Source organism: Heptranchias perlo, chromosome 2 (assembly GCF_035084215.1).
Source record: "Heptranchias perlo isolate sHepPer1 chromosome 2, sHepPer1.hap1, whole genome shotgun sequence".
Taxonomy (NCBI): Eukaryota; Metazoa; Chordata; class Chondrichthyes; order Hexanchiformes; family Hexanchidae; genus Heptranchias; species Heptranchias perlo.
In genome coordinates this window covers 47,341,969-47,366,930 of record NC_090326.1, presented here as the reverse complement: position 1 = coordinate 47,366,930, position 24,962 = coordinate 47,341,969, and the positions used below count along the sequence as shown (strand labels likewise).

Below are 24,962 nucleotides of genomic sequence, written 5' to 3'. Positions count from 1 at the left end.
GGCCCGGCATATTCCTCACTCTACCATTACCAACAAGCTAGGGGATCAACCCTGGTTCAGTGAGGAGTGTAGACGAGCATGCCAAGAGCAGCACTCAGGCATACCTAAAAATGAGGTGCCAACCTGGGGAAGCTACAACTCAGGACTACATGCATGCTAAACAGCGGAAGCAACATGCTATAGACAGAGCTAAACGATTCCACAGCCAACGGATCAGATCAAAGCTCTGCAGTCCTGCCACATCCAGTCGTGAATGGTGGTGGACAATTAAACAACTAACGGGAGGAGGAGGTTCTGTAAACATCGCCATCCTCAATCATGGCGGAGTCCAGCACGTGAGTGCAAAAAACAAGGCTGAAGAGTTTGCAACCATCTTCAGCCAGAAGTGGCGAGTGGATGATCCATCTCGGCCTCCTCCCGATATCCCCACCATCACAGAAGCCAGTCTTCAGCCAATTCGATTCACTCCACGTAATAGCAAGAAATGGCTGAGTGCACTGGATACAGCAAACCCTATGGGCCCCGACAACATCCTGACTGTAGTGCCGAAGACTTGTGCTCCAGAACTAGCTGGCCTCTAGCCAAGCTGTTCCAGTACAGCTACAACACTGGCATCTACCCGACAATGTGGAAAATTGCCCAGGTATGTCCTGTCCACAAAAAGCAGGACAAATTCAATCCAGCCAATTACCGCCCCATCAGTCTACTCTCACTCATTAGCAAAGTGATGGAAGGTGTCGTCGACAGTGCTAACAAGCGGCACTTACTCACCAATAACCTGCTCACCGATGCTCAGTTTGGGTTCCGCCAGGACCACTCGGCTCCAGACCTCATTACAGCCTTGGTCCAAACATGGACAAAAGAGCTGAATTCCAGAGGTGAGATGAGAGTGACTGCCCTTGACATCAAGGCAGCATTTGACCGAGTGTGGCACCAAGGAGCCCTAGTAAAATTGAAGTCAATGGGATTCAGGGGGAAAACTCTAGAGTGGCTGGAGTCATACCTAGCACAAAGGAAGATGGTAGTGGTTGTTGGAGGCCAATCATCTCACCCCCGGGACATTGCTGCAGGAGTTCCTCAGGGCAGTGTCCTAGGCCCAACCATCTTCAATACTTCATCAATGACCTTCCCTCCATCATATGGTCAGAAATGGGGATGTTTGCTGATGATTGCACAGTGTTCAGTTCCATTTGCAACCCCTCAGATAATGAAGCAGTCCGTGCCCGCATGCAGCAAGATCTGGACAACATCCAGGCTTGGGCTCATAAGTGGCAAGTAACATTCGCGCCAGACAAGTGCCAGGCAATGACCATCTCCAACAAGAGAGAGTCTAACCACCTCCCCTTGACATTCAACGGCATTACCATCGCCAAATCCCCCACCATCAACTTCTTGGGGGTCACCATTAACCAGAAACTTAACTGGACCAGCCACATAAATACTGTGTCTACAAGAGCAGGTCAGAGGCTGGGTATTCTGTGGTGAGTGACTCACCTCCTGACTCCCCAAAGCCTTTCCACCATCTACAAGGCACAAGTCAGGAGTGTGATGGAATACTCTCCACTTGCCTGGATGAGTGCAGCTCCAATAACACTCAAGAAGCTCGACATCATCCAGCACAAAGCATCCCGCTTGATTGGCACCCCATCCACCACCCTAAACATTCACTCCTTCCATCACTGGTGCACACTGGCTGCAGTGTGTACCATCTATAAGATGCACTGCAGCAACTCGCCAAGGCTTCTTCGACTGCATCTCCCAAACCCGCGACCTCTACCACCTAGAAGGACAAGAGCAGCAGGCACCTGGGAACAACACCACCTGCACGTTCAGCTCCAAGTAACACAACATCCTGACTTTGAAATATATCGCCGTTTCTTCATCGTCGCTGGGTCAAAATCCTGGAACTCCCTACCTAACAGCACTGTGGGAGAACCTTCACCACACAGACTGCAGCGGTTCAAGAAGGAGGCTCACCATCACCTTCTCTAGGGCAATGAGGGATGGGCAATAAATGCTGGGCCTTGCCAGCGAAGCCCACATGCCATGAATGAAGAAAAAAAAAGACATTTACTGGATTCCCATTGGCTTAAGGCCCCACTATATCTTCCAGTTGGGCCTACGACGGGCACCTGAAGGTCCCGCCCAAGCAGGCAGTAGCTTCATTACTGTATGCAAAAGGGAGCAGAAAAGGGCGGTGTGCCATTTTCTGGCTCCCGGGAGTGCTGGATGCTGAATCTCTAGCAAGCCCAGTGAAACCTGTTGGAGGAAAAAGGCCACGGGCAGATCTTCAAAAGGCACTTACGCATCCATGAGCCTTTTTGCCACTTGCTATTGTTTATTTTGCCTCGAGCTCCCTTTATTGGCACTAGAGGGTTTACCATCAAGAATCCTACGGGCTGACATGTCCAGAGGAAAAGGGGCCAGCGGAAGGTGCTAGGCAGGTGCTCTGTGCTCTCCCGCTTGCACTTGCACCTACACCCCCAACGTCTGCAGAGCGGTAGAAAACCTCACTTTGCCAGACGGCGTTGATGGAGGTGCCTCTTCCCAATGATGTTTACATCAGCAGACCCCTGGTGGCATCACAATAAGATGTGAATGCCTGTCTAATGCTGGAAGGTTTTTTCAGAAGCTTCTCAGTCATGCTTTACAATATGCCCCACAAATAATCTCCTGCGTGGTCCTGCTGTGCTGCACACTGCACAGTCTTGCATTAAAGAAAGATTTGCATTTGGAGGCACAACAACAGCCGAACTCCTCTTCAGACGAGGAAGAGCAGGGGGAAAGTGAAGAAGCAGCAGAAGAAGGAGGGTCATCTTAACGCCTTGCAGCAATAAATGTGAAGGAGGGCCTAATTGCTCAGCGATTCCGATGACTTGTTCAGTCTCCTTCACTGAAAACTTGCAGAGGCCCTCTACATTAACAATCCTTGTTACATCCTTCACAATTCCCTTCATTCTGTAAAGAGTATTCAAACCATTCAGGCCACTTCTATGTCACAACATACTGACAGTGCAGACTCAGAAACTGCAATTGAACAAGACTGAGACCAAAGTGCTAAATGTGATGCAGGTATTTAATTTAATGGTATACATAAGAATTGACTTCTATTCATTTCAAGCCCAAGTGATTAACCAACAGTACTTTTCTTGAAGAAAGTTTGCTAACTGGGCTACTCCTACCAGGTGCTTCTCCAATGGCCTTAGCAAAGCTGGTAGAAGGCTGCTGTTCCAGAGATGCTCATGGCCGGTGACTTCGGGGCACTCGAGCCTACTAGGGCCTGGCTGCAGATCGCTTCTCCTCGGCTGCTGCCGAGGTAGTCTGGCCCAGCTGACTTGCTGGCACCATGGCAGGTATTGGTTGAGATGGTGGTGAAGGAGGCGCCATACTGACATCCTGAGAAACGTCAACACGTGCCTCTGCCATCAAGCCACTGCCACACCCGTGGGCTTGGACTCGGCATTTCTACTCCGCTACAGGAAAGCAGTCTGCAGAAGGTGAGTGACGGCTCCTTCAAAACCCCTATCTATCCTGTCCACTAGGTGCTCCAAAGTGGAGCCCAGAGTCTGCATTGCAGCCGTTTGAGCTTCCACCAAAGCTGGAAGGACTGGTGACACTAACTCCTTTTGTAAAGATCTGGCTGCAGCGTCATTGGAGGTGGCCACACTCTCAAGGATAGACTGCAGAGAGCTGATGCCATGTGAGATGACACCACACAGGCTGGAAGTGGACTCCTCCACATTGTCAGCCATAGTGCTGAAACTCCTTGGCAGGTCTTCCAATACCTCGTACCAACTGCTTGTGTGAGGCAAGCTGTTTTCTTCTCATGGCTGGGCCTATTAAGTCCTCATCTCTATCCTCATCAGCAGAGCTGGGAGAGGATCCTCAGGAGGATTCTGCTCATCCGAGGACTCTACTTCTCGAGGCTCTTGCTGATAAGCAGGACCTAGAGGAAAGAGAAAAGGGACAAGAATTAGGAAAGCACAGAGAGATTGGAGATAAGGAGGTGACAATCTTGGGAATGCAGCTTGAAGTTGTGAAGCTTGCTGTATATTTGCTGAGGCAAATGAGGGGTTTCAACATGCAGACACCCTTCTCAAGTAAGCCACCAGCCTCGCCTTACCTGATGCTCATTGCTCTGCCTGGGACACTAATCTCCAAGGCTTCTTGTTTGTGTGGGCGATGATGTTTGCTAGTCCTTCATCCAATTTGTTCCTCTCCTTGACATCATACACTGTCTTGTCCTGCAGAAAGAGAGGGTGAAAGTTAGTGAGTGGCTGCTGAAAAGGTATGTGGAGATGTGTAGGGTTTGTACAGATAATAATGGATGTACTGAGAGCTGGAGAAGAAGCAAGATGGAATGAGGATCGGGAGGTGATGAATGTAAAGCCAAGTGCATGGAATTTGGTGAGGGAGGAGAGTTGGTGGTTGTGCAAGTGCTAGGATGTGAGAAGAGAATGGTGCTAGTGTGTGGTGTGAAGAGAGCAAAGGAAGAGGTAAGTGTGTTTGGAATAGGAAAGAGAGGTTTTACAGTGTGTCCTTGTGATTGTATGCTGAAGGATGTGATAGAGTGGAGGGAATTGTTAAGGTTGGTGCGGGAGGGGGTGAAAGCAACGTTGTGAGGTACTGTTCTTCATGTGGAGAGATGAAGAGCTGTACTCACCCTTACTGCTCTCGTGTAGAATTTCTTTCTACATTGAAGCCATGTCCTGGGGTGACCCTGTTAGCCACCTTTCTCCACTCTTGGATAACTTTGGCCCTGGGGATGTTCCTGCGGCTTGTGGGGAAGAGGACCTCCTTCGTTGCTCTCACTTCCTCTATTAGCACCGCCTGGAAGGTATCTGAAAAGTGGGGTACAGACCTTTTGCTCGTATCAACAACAAACAAGATCTTCCACGTTGAACAGTCAGAAATCCAAGCTGGTGATGGAACCTCATTTTAAGAGGTGTCTCCCCACTTTAAATTGGGCGCATTTAGTGGCGCCAGAAATTACACGTGGCGGGCGGGCCGACATGATCTGGAGAGCAGCCCGTCACTCAAATGGTAATGAACCCTAGGGATTAAAATGGCCCAGGCCTCACGCTGGCATTGCCATGCGAGCTTGTCGTTCACCTCGCCTGTCCCACACTGCGCTTACTCCCCGAGATAAAATCAGGGCTTTTGTCTCATCCATGCCTTTGTCACCTTGAGCATTGATTTTTAAAATGCTCTCCTTGTTGTCATTTATGTCCTCGTCAATCTCCACTGGCTTGCTGTGTCACAGCAAATTGATTTCAAAATATTTGTCCTCATTTTCAAATCCCTCCATGGCCTCACCCACTCTATTTTGGAAATCTACTTCACCCATACCACCAAAGCCCACAGTGGATTTCAACTTTTTCCCCTTCTTTGCCCCACCATTGGAGGCTGATCTGTCAGCCACTGAACAACTGCACTGTGCAGTGTTCTCCTAGGGCCACGTCACTTTGCTGCCTCTCTTCTGCTTTCAAAAAGATCGTAAAAATCCATTTCTTTGAGTATGTATCATCCTCTTTATTTCCCCCCCCCTCTACAAAATCCGTTGCCTCCTGTTCGGTGTCCATCTTTCACCTCCCTGAGGTGTTTTTCTTTGTGAGGTATATAAATGTAAACTGTTGTCCTGTAGCAATATTGCAAACAATGTAACATTAATCCCTTCATCTGCACACAACTGTATATGGAATTAATATAATGCACTCAGGATCAGTTTAATGCTATTACAGCTTTGGATGCAATTTATATAATAGAGTAACACATGTATCTGTTGTACTAAAGCTCTAGTGGGAATGTTAATAGACTGGTGAATGGGTTAAGACGTTCAGAACAAATGCCTCTCAAGTACACAAGTATTACTGATGGCATAATTTGGTACAGAGCTTAGTACGACTGTCACTGTTGTAATTCATATGAGTACTGTTCGAATCCCATTTCATGTCTTAATGATTTTTTTTCTGTTCTGAGAATGTGTTCTTGAGACTTTTAATGCTGGGTACGATAGCATAGTGGTTATGTTATTGGAATAGTAATCCAGAGGCCTGGAATAACAATCCAGAGACATGAGTTGAAATCCCGCCATGGCAGCTGGCGAATTTAAATTCAGTTAATTCAATAAAATCTGGAATAAAAAGCGAGTATCAGTAATGTTGACCATGAAACTACCGGATTGTCGCAAAAACCCATCTGGTTCACTAATGTCCTTTAGGGAAGGAAACCTGCCGTCCTTACCCAGTCAGGCATATATGTGACTCCAGACCCACAGCAATGTGGTTGATTCTGAACTGCCCTCTGAAATGGCCTAGCAAGCCACTCAGTTCAAGAAGGTGGCTCACCACCACCTTCTCAAGGGCAATTAGGGATGGGCAATAAATGCTGGCCTTGCCAGCGACGCCCACATCCCGTGAATGAATATAATTAAAAAATTAAGATTTTTAAAAAATGTTTATAGCAGGAATATATATAAAATTAAATAATTGCAACACAAACCCAAATGTGTTCAATGGTGATTAAATTAGTTAAGGTTGGACATTGTTAACTGCATAACTTGTTAAAAATTAAATGTTATCTCTTTATAATCTACTGATACAAAGATGATAAAAGTCCCCAAATGTTATACTAAACTATATTTGAGTTTTCAAAACTTCTGGATGGAGCTGGAGCTCACAGTGGAGTTTGACTATAATTTAAACCATTAACATCAACTACCGCCATGGATTCAAACAAGAGATACAGGATACAGAGAAATGAAAGAGAACAATCATATCAAAATGATACAATGTAAAGTAAAAATCTGGTAACTGGGGGTAGAGCTACGGATTGCTCTGGTTTTATCAGCCCAATCCGGCTGAATCAGCGCAAAAGATCGAGGAATTTCTATTTACACTGGGCGTAAATTACGTCCAACGAAATTTGAGTTTCCGTGATCTTTTGCACTGGTTCAAAAATCATTACGCTGAAGCCGGCCCACACCACAAAACTGGCCACACCCCCCGAACGAAATAACGAAGATGGTGAGTTTCTACCGATTGCGCCCGTTCGAGGAGGGTCTTCAAATTAAACTCGTTTCCTTAGGCGCACAGGCACTATTAGGCACGTTTTAAACATTTTTACGTATTAAAAAATATCGGGCCATGTAGCGCCCATTGTTTCGGCGCTACGGGGCCTCCCGAAGTGCCAAGATGCGTTGCACGCACATTTCCAGTGTGATGTGCACTGGATACCATCTTGGTATAGGCATGAATACAGCATGTAAAGTAAGGAGAAAAAGGATACAATCAGTGTGCAACGCTGATTTAAAGTGATAGACACCATTTTGGGACTTAACTCTCAACTCAACACACAGTCTTAACCTCGACCATCTGAATGTGTCTTTGAGTGCCTGGAGGACCCCCTCCAGCACTATTTAAAGGGACTATGCAGGATTTACAAGTTAGTGACTGGATTATTGCTTCTGGCTGCTGATGCATTTGTATCTGTTTTTGGAGGTCTCCTAGACTTGAATACTAGGACACGGGGACATAGCCTAACATTTAGAGCCAGGACTTGCAGGAGTGAAGTTAGGAAACTTCTACATACAAAGGGTGGTAGAAGTTTGGAACGCTCTTCTGAAAATGGCAGCTGATGCTAGCTCAAATGTGAGTTCTAAATCTGAGATTGATAGACTTCTATGAACCAAGGGTATTATGGGATATGGGGCTAAGGCGGGTATATGGAGTAAGGTCACATTTGCCAATTGTGCCCAAAATGGAAACTCTACCCCCTGATCTTTACTGTTTGAGTCTTTAATTTGTACATCATCCCAGTTGTCCCCATCTGTTACAGTGAAAATTGTCACTCGTTTGTTTAAATTAAAAGGAACATTACGTGTAGTCGGAATTACATATTTATCGAGACTGAAAGAGGCCCAGTCATTTTATCACTTTTTTGCCTTTCCTTTTATCTTGCATTTCAGTTTTCAGTTTCTCCAACATCACTTTTGGGCTCTGCTATGGACAGTGTTTGATTTTGGTGCTTTGACATTATACCAGCAGAGCCGAGTGCAGACTCAAGTCAGCTGTACTCTATAGTGTAATCCCAGTAACAAAATATGGGTCTACAATTCTGCCTTTGGGTGCTTTTTGTAATGTAAATGTAGGGAATTGGTCCTATACGTTTGCTCTGTGTGCGGCTCCATATAAAAGTGCAGGCAACGTGCCTAGGGAGGCTGACTCCCCAGTTAGTGGCTAAAAGTGGGGGAACGGTGCACCAGCATTGCTCTCTCAAAACAAGAAGCAGTGTCCACCATAAAAGTACAAGTACCTTACCTATTCCAGACAATAAGCATCTGGAGAAAAATAAGTGAAGAAGGAAAACTAAGCAATTTTTTTTGTATGATGTGTTAAACTATTCTGTAAAAATTAAATTGATAAAATATTCCAATATCTCTGTTTGATCTTTAGTTGCTTTACGCTGCTATTATTTCTAGTAAGAGAAAGCCAAATGCAATAAACTCTCTACATTTATATCTTATTTCTTTTTGAACATGCAGACTCTGCTGCATTTATTATTAGCTATGCGGACTGTGTTTTAAAAAATGCTGAATCAGTCAAACCTAACTATATTTTCGTACAGGTAGCATTTTTTATGAATTCGATTCAACAGCAACTTCAGTCTTTATTTGAATTTTCCAATATTCAGGCAACTACCTTTGCTTCACAATGTTATGCTTCAGCATAGATGATAAACCTGTTTGGATTAGTTCGAAGTGCTATTCATAGAACTGGTAAAGTTAGCTCTTTAGCAGCATTTTTCAAATTAAATCAATCAGTCATAAATTATTTCTTATTACCAATAATCTTCTTACACTTGCTTATTGGAAATTGCAGACGGAGAGGACATGTCATGGCTATAGGAGGAGTGTGACGTGAATATCTTCACAAGTGAAATTAATAATTCACAAGAACTGTGTAACTCCAGGAATTCGGCTTCTGATCATTTCTATGCTAGGTTGCGCATGCATAGTTTGAGCCCTTACAAAAAGACTAGCTATTAGCCTCACTTCGAGTTTCTCACCAAGATATTCTCTCTCCTTTCCTCCTCCAGTCTCTGCACTGAGTGATGACTCTACCGTAGTGATTTCAACCTCCATCTCAACTCACCTGGCCCCCTCTCCTCAGATTTCACTGCCCTCCATATAAACTCTCTTACCCACACTCTTGACCACCATCTTGACCTTGGCATCTCACGAAGCCTCTCTGCTTCCATGGTCTTAATCACAGACAAGGCCATCTCCGACCACTTTCATGCATCCCTTACCATCCATGTCCGCCTACTCTCTTTCAACCCACTTCCTTCTGTGACCGACCCTGGAAAAATAACTCTTCCCCAAGTGACTTACAAGTGCACTTCCAAACTGCCAACTGCCTAGCTTTTGGCCTTCCATTTGCCATGATATTTCTGCACCTGTTGATCTGCTCAACCATGCCCTCACTTCCACCTTTAATACCCTTGTCTCCATTAAAATCTTTACTCTCTCCCATCCTGATTGTTCCCACTGGTATGACCCCCATCTTCGCTGCTTCAAGTCCAAGGGGCACAAACTTGAATGTGTCTGGCGCAAAACTATTTTAGCCATCCATCACCAGATCCGGCTGGTCCACATCGAGCACTATTGGACATCACTCTTATAGAATCATAGAATCATACAATGTACAGCACAGAAGGAAGCTATTTGGCTCATCCTACCAATGCCGGCTCTTTGAAAGAGCTATCCAATTAGTCTCACTCCCCAGCTCTTTCTCCACAGCCCTGTAAATTTTTCCCCTTCACGCATTTATCCAATTCTCTTTTGAAAGTTATTATTGAATTTGCTTCCACCACCCTTTCAGGCAGTGCAGTCCAGGTCATAACAACTCGCTGCATAATTTTTTTTTCCCCCTCATGTTGCTTCTGGTTATTTTGCCAATGCCTTAAATCTGTGTCCTCTGGTTACTGACCTTTCTGCCACTAGAAACAATTTCTCCTCATTTACTCTATGAAAACTCTTCATGATCTTGAACATCTCTGTCAAAACTCCCCTTAATCTTCTTTGTTCTAAGGAGAACAACCCCAGTTTCTCTAGTCTCTCTGTGTAACTGAAGTCTTTCATCCCTGGTACCATTCTAGTAAATCTCTTTTACACCCTCTTTAAGGCCTTGACATCCTTCCTAAAGTGTGGTGTCCAGAATTGGCCACAATTCTCCAGCTGGGGCCTAACCAGTGTTTTATAAAGGTTTAGCATAACTTCCTTGCTTTTGTACTCTATGTCTCAATTTATAAAGCCAAGGATCCCGAATGCCTTTTTATAGGCCTACTCAACATGTCCTGCCACCTTCAAAGACTTGTGTACATATACAGCCCCAGGTCTCTCTGTTCCTGCACCCACTTTAGAATTGTTCCATTTAGTTTATATTGCCTCACCTCATTCTGCCTATCAAAATGAATCACTTCACACTTAAATTTCAAGTGCCATGTGTTTGCCAATTTCATCAATTTGTCCATGTCCTCCTGAAGTCTGATACTATCCTCCACATTGTTTAGTACATTTCCGAGTTTCGTGTCATCTGCAAACTTTGAAATTATGTCCTGTATAACTAAGTCCAGGTCACTAATTTATATAAAAACAAGCATTGGTCACAATACTGACCCCTGGGGTACACCACTGCACACTTCCCTCTTATCTGAAAAACAACCGCTCACCACTACTCTCTGCTTTATGTTCTTTAGCCAATTACGTATCCATGCAGCCACTGTCCCTTTAATTCCATGGGCTTCAATTTTGCTAACAAGTCTATTATGTGGTACTTTATCAAACGCCTTTTGAAAGTCCATATGCACAACATCAACCGCACTACTCTCATCAACCTTCTTAGTTACTTCATTAAAGAACTCAATCAAATTAGTCAAACACGATTTGCCTTTAACAGATCCACGCTGGCTTTCATTTGTTACCCCATATTTCTCCAAGTGCCAATTAATTTTCACCCAGATTATTGTATCTAAAAGTTTCTCCCCCCCCCCCCCCCCCCCACCCCGACGTTAGGCTGACTGGCCTGTAGTTGCTGGGTTGAACAGGGGTGTATCTTTTGCAATCCTCCAGTCCTCTGGCACCACTCCCAATCTAAGGAGGATTGGAAGATTGTGGCCGCAGCCCCCGCAATTTCCACCCTTACTTCCCTCAGCAACCTAGGATGGATCCCATCTGGACCGGGTGACTTTTCTACTTTAAGCAATGCCAACCTTTTAAGTACCTTTGCGCCTCTTATTTCCTTTTTCAGTTCTCCCCGTACTTTTTGTATTCAGCTTGGTTCTTTACTGAATCATGAACCTAACATTTATCATAAGGATCCTTTTTCTGTTTCAGTGTAATCTCTATATCTTTAATTATCCAGGGAGCTCTAGCTTTGGATGCCTTTCATTTCCCCCCTCATGGGAATGTATCTACTCTGTACCCGAACCATCTCCCCTTTGAAGGCCTCCCATTGCTCACTTACTGTTTTACCTGCCAATCTTTCAGTCCAATCCACCTGGGCCAGATACTTTTTTAACTCACTGAAATTAGCTCTCCTCCAGTTGAGTATTTTCATATTAGATTTTTGTTTGTCCTTTTCCATAACTACTCTAATCCTAATGATATTGTGATCACTGTTTCCCAAATGCTTCCCACTGAAATATGCTTCACTTGCCCCACTTCATTCCCCAGAACTAGATCCAGCACTGCTTCCTTCCTCTTTGGGCTAGAAACATACTGATCAAGAAAGTTCTCTTGTACACATTTTAGGAATTCTTCCCCCTCTTTACCCTACACATTGTTATTTTCCCAGTATATATTATGATAATTAAAGTCCCCCATTAACACTACTCTAAAGTTCTTGCATCTTACTGCAATTTGTCTACAAATTTGCTCCTCTCTCTCCTTCCCACTATTTGGTAGCCTATAGGATATATCCAGCAGCGTAATAGCTCCCCTAATGCTCCTGAATTCTATCCAAATAGATTCTGTCTTTGAACCCTCAAGTACATCATCCCTTTCTGCTACTGTAACAGTATCTTTGATCAGTACTGCCAACCCGTTCTTTTTTTTCTCTCCTGCCCTATCTTTCCTGAATACGTTGTAGCCAGGAATATTAAGTGTCCATTCCTCTCCCTGTTTGAGCCAGGTCTCCATTATTGCTACTGTATCATAATCCCATGTGGCTACTTGTGCCTGCAGCTCACCAACCTTATTTACCTCTTCTCTGCCAAAACCGCTCACTGCTCCAGGATCATCCCAGAGATCAAAGATAACTCTTGACCTTTTTCCCCCACTGCCAAACATCTATTTAAACCCTTCTCCCCATCCCCCTCCATCCTCACCTCCATCAACAAGTGTGATGAGCTCATGGACGTCTTTGTTACTAATATTGAGACCATCTGTTAAGCTGCTTCTCCCGCATCCCTCCCTTTCAGTAGTCCACCAAGCTATACTTCCTCCAGGCTCATCCCTGTCTAGCCCTGAGCCCATGTCATCCTTTAGTTTCTCTCATATCTCCGCTCATGCCATCTCCGAGCTCATCTCATCCATGAGACCCAACTCTTTCGCCCTTGACCCATTCCTACTATATTGCTGATCACTCAACTTCCCTTCCTGACCCTAATGCCAGCTGACATTATAAACTATTTTCTCTTTTCAGGTACTGCCCCCTGCCTTTCAAAACTGCCATCATCATTCCCCTCCTCAAAAAACCTACCTTTGACTCCTCTGTGCTTGCAAACTGCTGCCCCATATCCAAACTCCCTTCTCTCTGCAAAATCCTTGAATGTGTTCTTGCCTCCCAAACCTGTGCCCATCTTTCCCACAACTCCATGTTTGAATCTTTCTATTCCTGCCACAGTATTAAAAAGCCCAAATCAAAGTCACATATGACATTCTGACTGGGACCATAGTGCATTTTCCCTCCTTTTCCTTCTTGACATCTTTGCAGCCTTTTCACATGATCAACCATACCATCCTCCTTCAATGCCTCCCCTCCGTTGTCCAGCTCAGTGGGACTACTCTTGCTTGGTTCCATTCTTACCTAACCAATCATAGCCAGAGCATTTCTAGCAATTAATTATCTTCCTGCCCCTGCACCATTACCTCTGAATCTATCCTCGTCCTCATCTATGTGCTGCCCCTTGCGGTGCTTTGAAGCACGCTGGCTGATCCAGAGCACTCGTTTTCCACCCGTGTCCACCGGCTCAATGGTGATGGGCCTCAAGTCGGGACTATCAGGAGGCTGACGAGTGCGCTCCACCAGTTAGCTATCCAATAGTTAAAATTTACCCCATTCTCTCTGTCACAGTGACCCAGTAACCACATACTCTCCTCAAAGCTCTATGACAATTTGTAAAACATGATGAGAAGAGTGCCACCAGTAGAGTCGTGCATGCACCCAATAATGGGTCAGAAGTTTAACAAGGTCTTTTATTTTGGGCTTAGTATCGGCTTTAGGATTCAGCAGTTGGAGGCTTTCCTATGTCTCCCAAGAAGCAGGAGATATGGGGCTGGGGCTGAGGCAGGTGCAGGGGCAGAGGTCGCAACAGCTGCAGGTAGTACAGCGGCAGTTCAAACTTCATAAAGGTTTAAATGGTGCTAGATATTTTTAAAAATCAAACAGTACCGTGTTCTGAGGGGAAGGACTTAACCTTGATTGACACAAACTACGGCCAATTGGAAAGGACCCAGTCAGTGTTGCTGCTGCTGCCCCTTCCCTCCCCCTGCAGCATGACTTAATATAACTCAAGTTCAGTCAGCGTATTATTGAAGTAAACTCACTCACCATATTCCAAATTCAATTTTGAAGTTGCAAAATAACTTTGAATTTGTGATGAGTTGCCCAGTTGCCCACCTTTGGACTGTTTGTTAGTTGTCAGCTTTTTAAGGGCTCTGTCAGCTTTTTAGAAGCTGCTGGTCAGCAACGTATGCAAGTTTTTTAGATTGGCATGCATGAATCATTATTTTGCAAGGTAATTGCTTTCAGTGTAGTTGGCAAAGTTTCCTTTCAGACAGATCTAATATGGTTTCTCACCTATTGCTAATAAAAATACTTTTGGAAAATAGAATTCAATATGAGTCAACATTATGCATCACCTTATCACGTACATTATTTCTATTCTATACCTCTTGTCATAAAAACCCAGTGTCCTCTGCACATGTACCACTCCGAATCCCTTGCTCTTCTGCGTCTCTTAGCCTTCCCTCATTGAATGTATAATTATTACTTTTATTTTTGACTAAAGTATATCACTTCACATTTACTGATCTTGGCGAGGGAGACCACTACTGTATATTTGTGTGTTGCATATGCAAATAAATATGAAAACACAACTGTGTGCAAGGTTGCTATTGAGTCTAGGATATTTGTCACAATGCACATCTCCTTTCAAAATACTTATTTACAAGGAGCATATTATTATGAAGATGGACAGTATATATAAAACAATATTGTCTGATCTGCTGAAATGTCACTTAATGTGTGATTACCTCAAGGTTGTTCTCGTTTGGTGTATGTGTTCACTTAATAAAAAACAAAAATACACCTTTCTAAGTTTACCACCTGGATAAACTGTTAAAATCTCTGATTTTGTAAAATTCTTGTATTCTATCTGGAAAGTATTTTCCAGTATTTTTGACAATTTACATTCTTTGAATTTTTCAAAGAAAAACAATGGCAGCAAGACAATAATGTACCGTACTATAACCACCTCTTCACCTTCTTCGAGCACAAAATAGAGTGGGGGGAGTAGTTGAAAAATTACTTTTGTCTTCTGTCAATTGTCCTTTTGAGAAATTCCCAAATTTAGTTTAAAACCTATTGATTGTACTTAGTCCCAGCTCTATTGAATTCTATAGTGGTTGGAATGTGAATAGTGATATTTCATTCAATATTTTAATTTGAACTTTACCTATTCCTTCTGGTGTATACTTTATGCACACCAGTACATCATATGGAATATCTATTCTCTCCTAAAATTGTAGGTCTCTGGCATGCATTTTGTATGAAATGTGTTGCTTGGATCATGCGTTCACTGGGCATAACTTCATGTCAGTCGTCTTGAAAATAGTGGAAGGTGAGACTCCATCACTGCCGAATAGATGCTCCAGCAAGCTCAATGCAATCATGGAAAGGTAAGTGTGCCCTCAGCTGAAAATAATGTCCTATAGGCTTGTCTACACCACTGCATACTTCCATAGTCCGCCCAACGCTTTGCCTTTTTTCTTCATAGCATGCTGCAGAAGGATCCATCACGGCGACCATCAGCTGCAGAAATTCTCAAAATTCCATATATTGACCAGGAGCTACAGGTATATTTGTAACATTCACTAAGTTCTTGGCACGGCATAATGTTTATCTTCTCAGTCTTCAATCAGTATTTTCACATTATGGCACCCAGTATGTTTAATTGCAATATTTTAAAATTGCCCCATTTAAAAACCTTTCTTACCGATTTTAGTCCTGAAATTGCAAGACTCTGTGCCCACTTGTCGACTCTGCACTCCTTTTAAGTTTTCCCCCTTGCTCAACACAGCATTTTGTCACTAAAGTAGCAGCCAGCCTATATCTAGGCTTCAACCAAAATCTGGCATTATAGAATGTTTATGTCCTCCCTTCCCGAATTATGGGCAAGTAATTCCCCTCATCTGGCATACAATCAGTCTATTCATAATATCACAGCACAGGAGGAGGCCATTCGGCCCATCGTGCCTGTGCCGGCCTCTTTGGATTGATTGTTTTCTTTTGCACAGTATTTAATTTTCTTTTGTCTTTCCGTGCCAATTCAGAATGTGGAAAAAAGAAATAGTTTTTGGCAATACTGCATTCTGCTTGCTCATTATACAGAGCACTGTAATTAACAGTCACAGAAGTAAGTGATGAAACAGCTTTGGACCTTTTATATAGGGACAGCATATAGACTGGAGAGTGTTATGAGACACTCTTTCTCTTACATTAAAGGGATTTGTAAACCACAAGAATAAAACTTGAGTGGTTCATCAGTGCCATCAAACAAATCTTTGAAATGCATTCAGTTTTGGCAGTTTTTCCTTTACTGACGGTAGCTGTCATGTCAGACACTGATAGATGGGCAATTGGAACTTGTGATTTGAATTGAAGTGGTGCTTGGTTTTCTTTCATCACATAGTACATGAGAATAGCATATTCAGTGTACATTATAAGTGAATACCCATTGTTACAGGATCGATGCATTATTTATAATGTTCCAGTAAAGAACAAAAGCTTTCAACTTGAACATGTTATGGCTTTAATGACTGACCCTTCTTTTCAGTAGTTTTGTTTTGCACAGTCCATCTGGAACAATTGGCTTTCACAATTTTTGTTTTTTTACACAAAAATACTCGCAGCTGTATTTCCTATTTTTTTTTTCTTGGGTGTTTCTTTAGATTTCAGGCATACTTTCCCTGGCATTTTGTGAACATTCAAAGCACCTACGATGGTACCTTTTGATCACTGTGTTTTTCTCTAATGTAAATTACAGAATATAAAATGCAAGTTTTCAAACATTACCATGAAAGACAGGACAATAACCTCCCAAAAAGAAGCTCTTCAAATCAGGAACGCATTGTAAGTAAGATCCAGTTCGACAGATCTCAAGGTTAGTTTTGATTAGGGAAATAATTGTTCTGATGATGGGCTAAACACCATTTTTTTATTCGTTCATGGGATGTGGGCGTCACTGGCAAGGCCAGCATTTATTGCCCATCCCAAATTGCCCTTGAGAAGGTGGTGGTGAGCCGCCTTCTTGAACCGCTGCAGTCCATGTGGTGAAGGTTCTCCCACAGTGTTGTTGGGTAGGGAGTTCCAGGATTTTGACCCATGCAGGTGGTGTTGTTCCCATGTGCCTGCTGCCCTTGTCCTTCTAAATGGTAGAGGCGCAGATTTGGGAGGTGCTGTCGAAGTAGCCTTGCCGAGTTGCTGCAGTGCATCTTGTAGATGGTACACACTGCAGCCACGGTGCACCAGTGGTGAAGGGAGTGAATGTTTAGGGTGGTGGATGGGGTGCCAATCAAGCGGGCTGCTTTGTCCTGGATGGTATCAAGCTTCTTGAGTGTTGTTGGATCTGCACTGATCCAGGCAAGTGGAGAGTATTCCATCACACTCCTGACTTGTGCTTTGTAGATGGTGGAAAGGCTTTGGGGAGTCAGGAGGTGAGTCACTTGCCACAGAATACCCAGCCTCTGACCAGCTCTTGTAGCCACAGTATTTATGTGGCTAGTCCAATTAAGTTTCTGGTCAATGCTGACCCCCAGGATGTTTACGGTGGTGGACTCGGCGATGGTAATGCCGTTGAATGACAAGGGGAGGTGGTTAGACTCTCTCTTGTTGGAGATGATCATTGCCTGGCACTTGTCTGGCGCGAGTGTTAATTGCCACTTATCAGCCCAAGTCTGGATGTTGTCCAGGTCTTGCTGCATGCAGGAGGGGTTGCGATTGGAACTGAACACTGTGCAATCATCCCCATTTCTGACCTTATGATGGAGGGAAGGTCATTGAAAGGTCAATAACCTGTATTTTCTCTTTCCAGAGACTCACTGACTTACTGTGTATTTCCAGCATTTTTTTTTGTTTTTATTTCACCTTTTTAATGTTGGGTCTGCTATACCGCAAACCTTTCTCACAGGTTGCACATGATGGGCCCGATATTAGGAGGGAGGCGGGTTGGCAGCGGGGGGGTCGACTGGGCGCGTGGGTAACGCGCCCAGTGAATTCGGGGTGCTCTGCACGAGCTCGTAGCCTAATTGAAGGTACTTACGCATGCTTCCGGGTTTCCCGTTCCAGACCTGCGCAGCGGGCGCACTGTACACCCGCATCACAAGCTGTCAGCAGGAGGAGCCCTATTTAAAGGGGCAGTCCTCCTATTTTCCTCCTGCAGCAAAGAACCAATTTTGGAGTATGGAGCAGGCCAGAGGCAAGGCTGCTCCAAGGTTCTCTAACTCCTCACTCCAGGTGCTGCTCGATGGGGTGATGAGGAGGAGGGAAGTTCTGTTCCCATCGGATGGGAGGAAGTGGCCTCCCTCCACCACCAAGAAGGCCTGGCTGGAGGTGGCCGAGGAGGTCAGCAGCAGCGGCAATGTGTACAGGACCTGGGTCCTGTGAAGGAAGCGCTTTAATGACTTAACCATGTCAGCCAAGGTGAGTACACTTACACATTCTCCCACATTCTGTCTTCCACATCACCTCCACCACCACACAACTCCTTCTGCACTGCCACCACAACACTCTTGCATCACTCCTCACATCCGCTCAACCATTATCCTCACCTTGCCTGCAATTACTCCCCGCCCCAGTTCCCATTCGAACACTACCACGCAACCCAATCCTCATGGCTATGTCTCACACGCACCCTCCCAGGCATCTCCCTCATGGTCACCCCCACCCACACCAATGCATGCAGTGTGTCACCATGCAACCATCACTCAATCACGCCTCTATGTTTTGCCTTGATAGGAGAAGAGATGCCAGAATGCCCGGGAGAGGGCAAGGACCGGAGGGGGCCCGCCACACCAGGTGGTCTTAACAGACGCGGAGCAGCAGGCATTGGAAATAAGCCGGACGCTGGAGTGCCTGTCCGTGTCGGACGCCGAGACTGGGAGTGCACAAGCGGCTGGTGACAGAAATCTAACACTCAGCACTCATGATAGCGAATGATCTTAACGTCTTTTGGCATCTGCAGCACCTCAACATCTGTCCACATGCTTAATATTGCTTTCTGTTCTCTTGCAGGGTCATCTGCGACCTCCGTGACTGCGGAGGGCGATTCCTCAGAGGACCTGCCAGCCTCTGAGGGTGCATCGTCACATCTGAGCCAGCTATCCACCAGCGCAGATACACACACCTCGGTGGGTCCCCTTCCTCACTTAGTTGGGCTTGCACATGGTGAGTCACCACACACATGTGAGCATGAGCAGACCCTGGTGGCAGGGGCAGCCGTGGAGAGTCCATGTCGGTGGGAGCACTCTTCTCCAGGCTCTGCTCAGCTGGACCCAGATGCTGAACCCTGGGCGCCAGCCATGAGAAGGAGAGTCATTGAGGGGCAGCAGCACATTGCCGAGGTACTGGAACAGTTGCCACGTGCCCTCTCCACAATCACGCAGAGGATGGAAGAGTCCAACTCCTGCATGAGTGGAATAGTGGCACAGGTACAGGAGCGTATCTCCGAGATACTGTCACAGGGACGTGAAGGCATCTCTGAGATAGTGTCGTGGATAGGTGCGGGAATGTCTGCGATGGAAGAAAGGCTAGCCTCCATCGAGCTTCAAGCACGGCTCAACAATGAGTCCATTTAGGCCCTGACAACGGCCGTTCGGATTCAGGGTGAGCAACATTCTGCCGCCTTAAACTGGCTGACAGATACCTTACAACTGGCCTTCCAAGGCTTCACACAAGTCCTCCAAACTGTCGTCCAGCAGGGTGGAAGGAGTGATGTGGGCCTGGGCCAGGAGAGGGATGATGGTGAAAGGGGACATGGAAGTGGGGACGCCACTTAAAGCGTTCCACGTCTCACCCATTGCCCCCCTCTCAACCAGTACCCGCAATGCTGCCCCCTCTCCAGGCGGCTGAGTCTGCCCCTGCACAGGTGCAGATGGAGCAGTCTTTGGAGGGGCCCTCTTGGGCACCAAAACCCAGAGGGTGTCCGCGCAAAGCATCTCATCGGTCAGGGCATGGACAAGAGCAACTTGCCACTACCTCTGCTGAAGCCACAGGGGTAGCACCATGTAGGGGTTCCCGGAAACATAAGGCAAAGGTTTTGTGAGCACAAAGGGGATGCACAAGGGTGTAAGACAAAATGTCATGTTTTTGATTTACTTTTGTTTGTTTTGCAAAAAAACATAAAAATTTGTTATCACCACTACTGCCACATCTTTGAAAATCTTGTCTGGTTTGTGCAATAATGCCCTTTCCTGAGGATCACCATGAAGACCCACAACTGATGCCACCCATTGTGTCACTGCAGAGTGGGTGCAGGTGTAGTTGCAGGGCTCTTTTGTGCAGACGACTGAGAGACGCCGGCGATGTCCCCGGTGGCACCCTGGAATGATCAGGAGGAGAAGTTGTTGAGGGCAGTGGTGACTTTGACAGCGACAGGTAAGAAGATGGTGCTCGGGCCAGCTGGGAGCAGCTCGGCATCAAGTAGGCTACAGATGTCTACGACTACGTGTCGAGTGACTCTGAGCTTCCGTGTGGACTGCTGCTCAGAGAGGTCCAGGAAGCTGAGCCTCGGTCTGTAGACCCTGTGGCGAGAGTAGTGCCTTCTACGACGCATCTCTCTCTGCGGTTGCCCTCCCTCCTGCTGTGCAGGTGGATGTGTCATAGCACTGTGTTGTGGAGCTCCACGTGTCAGAGGTGGACAGCGTGGCCGGCGAGGCTGGTGATGCTGTTCGTCCTCCGAGGAGGTCATGACTGCAGCTGCGGCGGCCCCCATCCGGAGGATGTACATTTGAGGGGGTCCGCAAGGTAGGTACATGTGTCTGCACACCGGGGTTGAGATTGCAAGTTTGTAATTTTTTGTGTTCGGAGGAGGGTGGTGCAGGGGGCATAGTCTTCGAATAAGGGGTCGCCCGTTTAAGATGGAAATGAGAGAAAAAAAAAGATGGAAATGAGGAGGAATTTCTTCTCCTAGAGGGTCGTGAATCTTTGGAATTCTTTACCCCAAAAAGCTGTGGAGGCTGAGTCATTGAATACATTCAAGGCTGAGTTAGACAAATTTTTGATCAGCAAGGGAGTCAAAGGATATGGGGAAAAGGTGGGAAAGTGGAGTTGAGGTAAAAATCAGATCAGCCATGATCTCATTGAATGGCGGAGCAGGATTGAGGGGCTGAATGGTCTACTCCTGCTCCTATCTCTTCTGCTCTTATGGTCTTATGGTCCATTTGACAGGTGTAGGGGGGAGACCCTCACTCATTGCAGGAGGCCACTCTGTCATTTTGGACAAAGTTTGGCCTCTACCACCCTCCTCCTAACAATAAAATTCACCAACTTGCACACTTACCCCGGTGTCCAGACACATTTACCTACCTTGCGGACCCCCTCAAACATATATCTTCTGGATGGGGGCCGCCGTAGCTGCAGTCATGACCTCCTCGGAGGACGAACAGCATCACCAGCCTCACTAGCTTCGCCGTCCACCTCTGACACGTGGAGCCCCACAACACAGTGCTGTGACACATCCACCTGCACAGCAGGAGGGAGGGCAACCGCAGAGAGAGATGTGTCGCAGAGGGCACTACCCTTGCCACAGGGTCTACAGACCGAGGCTCAGCTTCCTGGACCTCTCTGAGCAGCAGTGCACACGGAGGCTCAGAGTCACTCGACACATCGTCGTGGACATCTGTATCCTCCTTGATGCCGAGCTGCTCCCGGCTGGCCCGAGCACCATCTTCTTACCTGTCGCTGTCAAAGTCACCACTGCCCTCAACAACTTCTCCTCCGCATCCTTCCAGGGTGCCACCGGGGACATCGCCGACGTCTCTCAGTCGTCTGCACAAAAGAGCCCTGCAAATACGCCTACACCCACTCTGCAGTGACACAATGGGTGGCATCAGTTGTGGGTCTTCATAGTGATCCTCAGGAAAGGGCATAATTGCACAAACCAGACAAGATTCGCAAAGACGTGGCAGTAGTGGTGACAATATAATATGTAATGTGAGTTGATCAGAAATTAAATATAAGTAAAAACTATGACAAACCCTCAAACACCCTTGTGCATCCCCTTCATGCTCACGACACGTTTGCCTTACGCTTCCTACTGCACATATGTGATGCATGCCCTGTGGCTGCAGCACAGGTAGTGGCAGGTTGAGTGAGGCTGACTGTGAAAGAGATGCATGAGAGGGTGAATGTGAGATAGAGCCATGAGATTGTATGAGGATTGGGTTGAGTGGTAGTGGTGGGATGAGTACTGGCGAGGTGAGTAAGTGCAGGTAAGATGAGGATGAGGTTTGAGTGGGTGTGAGGGGTGATGTGACAGAGTAGTGTTGGCAGTGCAGAAGGAGATGTGGGGTGGGGGCGGTGATGTGGCAGACGGAGTGTAGGGGAATGAGTAAGTGTACTCACTTCGGCTGACCTACTTAGGTGATTGAAGCGTCTCCTGCACTGTATGCAGGTGCGCGATATGTTGGTGGTGCAGGTGACCTCCTCTTCCACCTCGAGCCAGGCCTTCTTGGTGGCAGAGGCAGGCTGCTTCCTCCCGCCCACGGGGGGGAAGATCTCTGTCCTAGCCCTCCTCCTCACCCCATCCAATGATACCTGGAGTGAGGCATCATTAAACCTGGGAGCAGCCTTCCCCCGGGCTGCTCCATCCTGTAATTTTTCCTATTTCCTGCAGCATCAGTCAGTGGAGGACTGCCCCTTTAAATAGGGCTCCCTCCAGCTGACAGCCGATGCTGCACATGTGCAGTCCACCCGCTGCGCAGCTTTCCAGCGTGAAACCTGGAAGCACAGTTAGGTGGCTCCCAATTAGCCTGCGATTGCGTGTGGAGCACCCCGATTTCACTGGGCATGTTACCCACGCGCCCAGTCGACCCCCCGCTGCGAACCTGCCGCCCTCCTAATATCAGGCCCCTTGTGTCCTCATCGCAACTTGCTTTTCCACCTATCTTTGTATCATCAGCAAATTTGGCCACAAGACACTCTGTTCCTTCATCTAAGTCATTGATCTATATTGTAAATAGTTGAGGCTCCAGCACTGATGCCTGCGACACCCCACTAGTTACAGATTGCCATTTTGAAAATGACCCTTTTATCCCGACTCTTTGTTTTCTGTTAGTTAGCCAATCCTCTATCCATGCCAGTATATTACCCCCAACACCATGAGCTCTTGTGCAGTAATCTTTTATGTGGCACCTTATTGAATGCCTTTTGGAAATCCAAATATACTACATCCATTGGTTTCCCTTTATCCACCCTGCCCGTTACTGCCTCAAAGAACGCTAATAAATTTGTCAGACATGATTTCCCCTTCATAAAACTATGTTGACTCTCCTTGATTGTATTATGAGTCTCCAAATGTCCTACTACTACTTCCTTACTAATGGTTTCTAGCATTTTCCCTTTGCAGCTGCCACAGGCTGGTGGCTGCAACAAATCCATTTCAACTGGGAGTGTTTCCCCCAGTACGGGAAACATGCTCACTTGACCTGAAAATTCCACCCCTCCTAAAATATCCTCCAAATCAGGTCTCCATTTTTTTTATTCGTTCACGGGATGTGGGCGTCGCTGGCGAGGCCAGCATTTATTGCCCATCCCTAATTGCCCTCGAGAAGGTGGTGGTGAGCCGCCTTCTTGAACCGCTGCAGTCCGTGTGGTGACGGTTCTCCCACAGTGCTGTTAGGAAGGGAGTTCCAGGATTTTGACCCAGCGACAATGAAGGAATGGCGATATATTTCCAAGTCGGGATGGTGTGTGACTTGGAGGGGAACGTGCAGGTGGTGTTGTTCCCATGTGCCTGCTGCTCTTGTCCTTCTAGGTGGTAGAGGTCGCGGGTTTGGGAGGTGCTGTCGAAGAAGCCTTGGCGAGTTGCTGCAGTGCATCCTATGGATGGTACACACTGCAGCCACAGTGCGCCGGTGGTGAAGGGAGTGAATGTTTAGGGTGGTGGATGGGGTGCCAATCAAGCGGGCTGCTTTATCTTGGATGGTGTCGAGCTTCTTGAGTGTTGTTGGAGCTGCACTCATCCAGGCAAGTGGAGAGTATTCCATCACACTCCTGACTTGTGCCTTGTAGATGGTGGAAAGGCTCTGGGGAGTCAGGAGGTGAGTCACTCACCGCAGAATACCCAGCCTCTGACGTGCTCTTGTAGCCACAGTATTTATATGGCTGGTCCAGTTAAGTTTCTGGTCAATGGTGACCCCCAGGATGTTGATGGTGGGGGATTTGGCGATGGTAATGCCGTTGAATGTCAGGGGGAGGTGGTTAGACTATCTCTTGTTGGAGATGGTCATTGCCTGGCACTTATCTGGCGCGAATGTTACTTGCCACTTATGAGCCCAAGCCTGGATGTTGTCCAGGTCTTGCTGCATGCGGGCTCAGACTGCTTCATTATTTGAGGGGTTGCGAATGGAACTGGACACTGTGCAGTCATCAGCGAACATCCCCATTTCTGACCTTATGATGGAGGGAAGGTCATTGATGAAGCAGCTGAAGATGGTTGGGCCAAGGACACTGCCCTGAGGAACTCCTGCAGCAATGTCCTGGGGCTGAGATGATTGGCCTCCAACAACCACTACCATCTTCCTTTGTGCTAGGTATGACTCCAGCCACTGGAGAGTTTTCCCCCTGATTCCCATGGACTTCAATTTTACTAGGGCTCCTTGGTGCCACACTCGGTCAAATGCTGCCTTGATGTCAAGGGCAGTCACTCTCACCTCACCTCTGGAATTCAGCTCTTTTGTCCATGTTTGGACCAAGGCTGTAATGAGGTCTGGAGCCGAGTGGTCCTGGCGGAACCCAAACTGAGCATCGGTGAGCAGGTTATTGATGAGTAAGTGCCGCTTGATAGCGCTGTCGACGACACCTTCCATCACTTTGCTGATGATTGAGAGTAGACTGATGGGGCGGTAATTGGCCAGATTGGATTTGTCCTGCTTTTTGTGGACAGGACATACCTGGGCAATTTTCCACATTGTCAGGTAGATGCCAGTGTTGTAGCTGTACTGGAACAGCTTGGCTAGAGCTAATGACCTGAACTATCAAATTAATTGCCTTAAGTGGGATCCCGCCGGCTTTAATTGCCAATGGGAGTCCCGCATACGGGGGCTGCATGCGCTTCTAAGCGCGTTATTGGGGAACTCGGAAGTGGGTGGGTTGGAGCCGGGCTCCGGACCCGCCCCGGGAATCCCCAATTTTCGGACCCCCCCCCCCAACGAACGTACCCACTCGGCCATCCTAAAATCG

The 24,962-nt window shown here is 46.6% G+C and overlaps 1 protein-coding gene across 1 annotated transcript in view; it reads left to right on the top strand.

Moving 5' to 3' along the window:
• Positions 1-24,962, top strand: part of nek11 (NIMA-related kinase 11) — a 385,456-nt gene that overhangs the window by 185,812 nt on the left and 174,682 nt on the right. Inside the window, exons 6-8 of the mRNA XM_067997717.1 lie at positions 15,032-15,181; positions 15,280-15,358; positions 16,549-16,634. Coding sequence (XP_067853818.1) covers positions 15,032-15,181; positions 15,280-15,358; positions 16,549-16,634 — 315 coding nt within the window. The remainder of the gene's footprint in view (positions 1-15,031; positions 15,182-15,279; positions 15,359-16,548; positions 16,635-24,962) is intronic.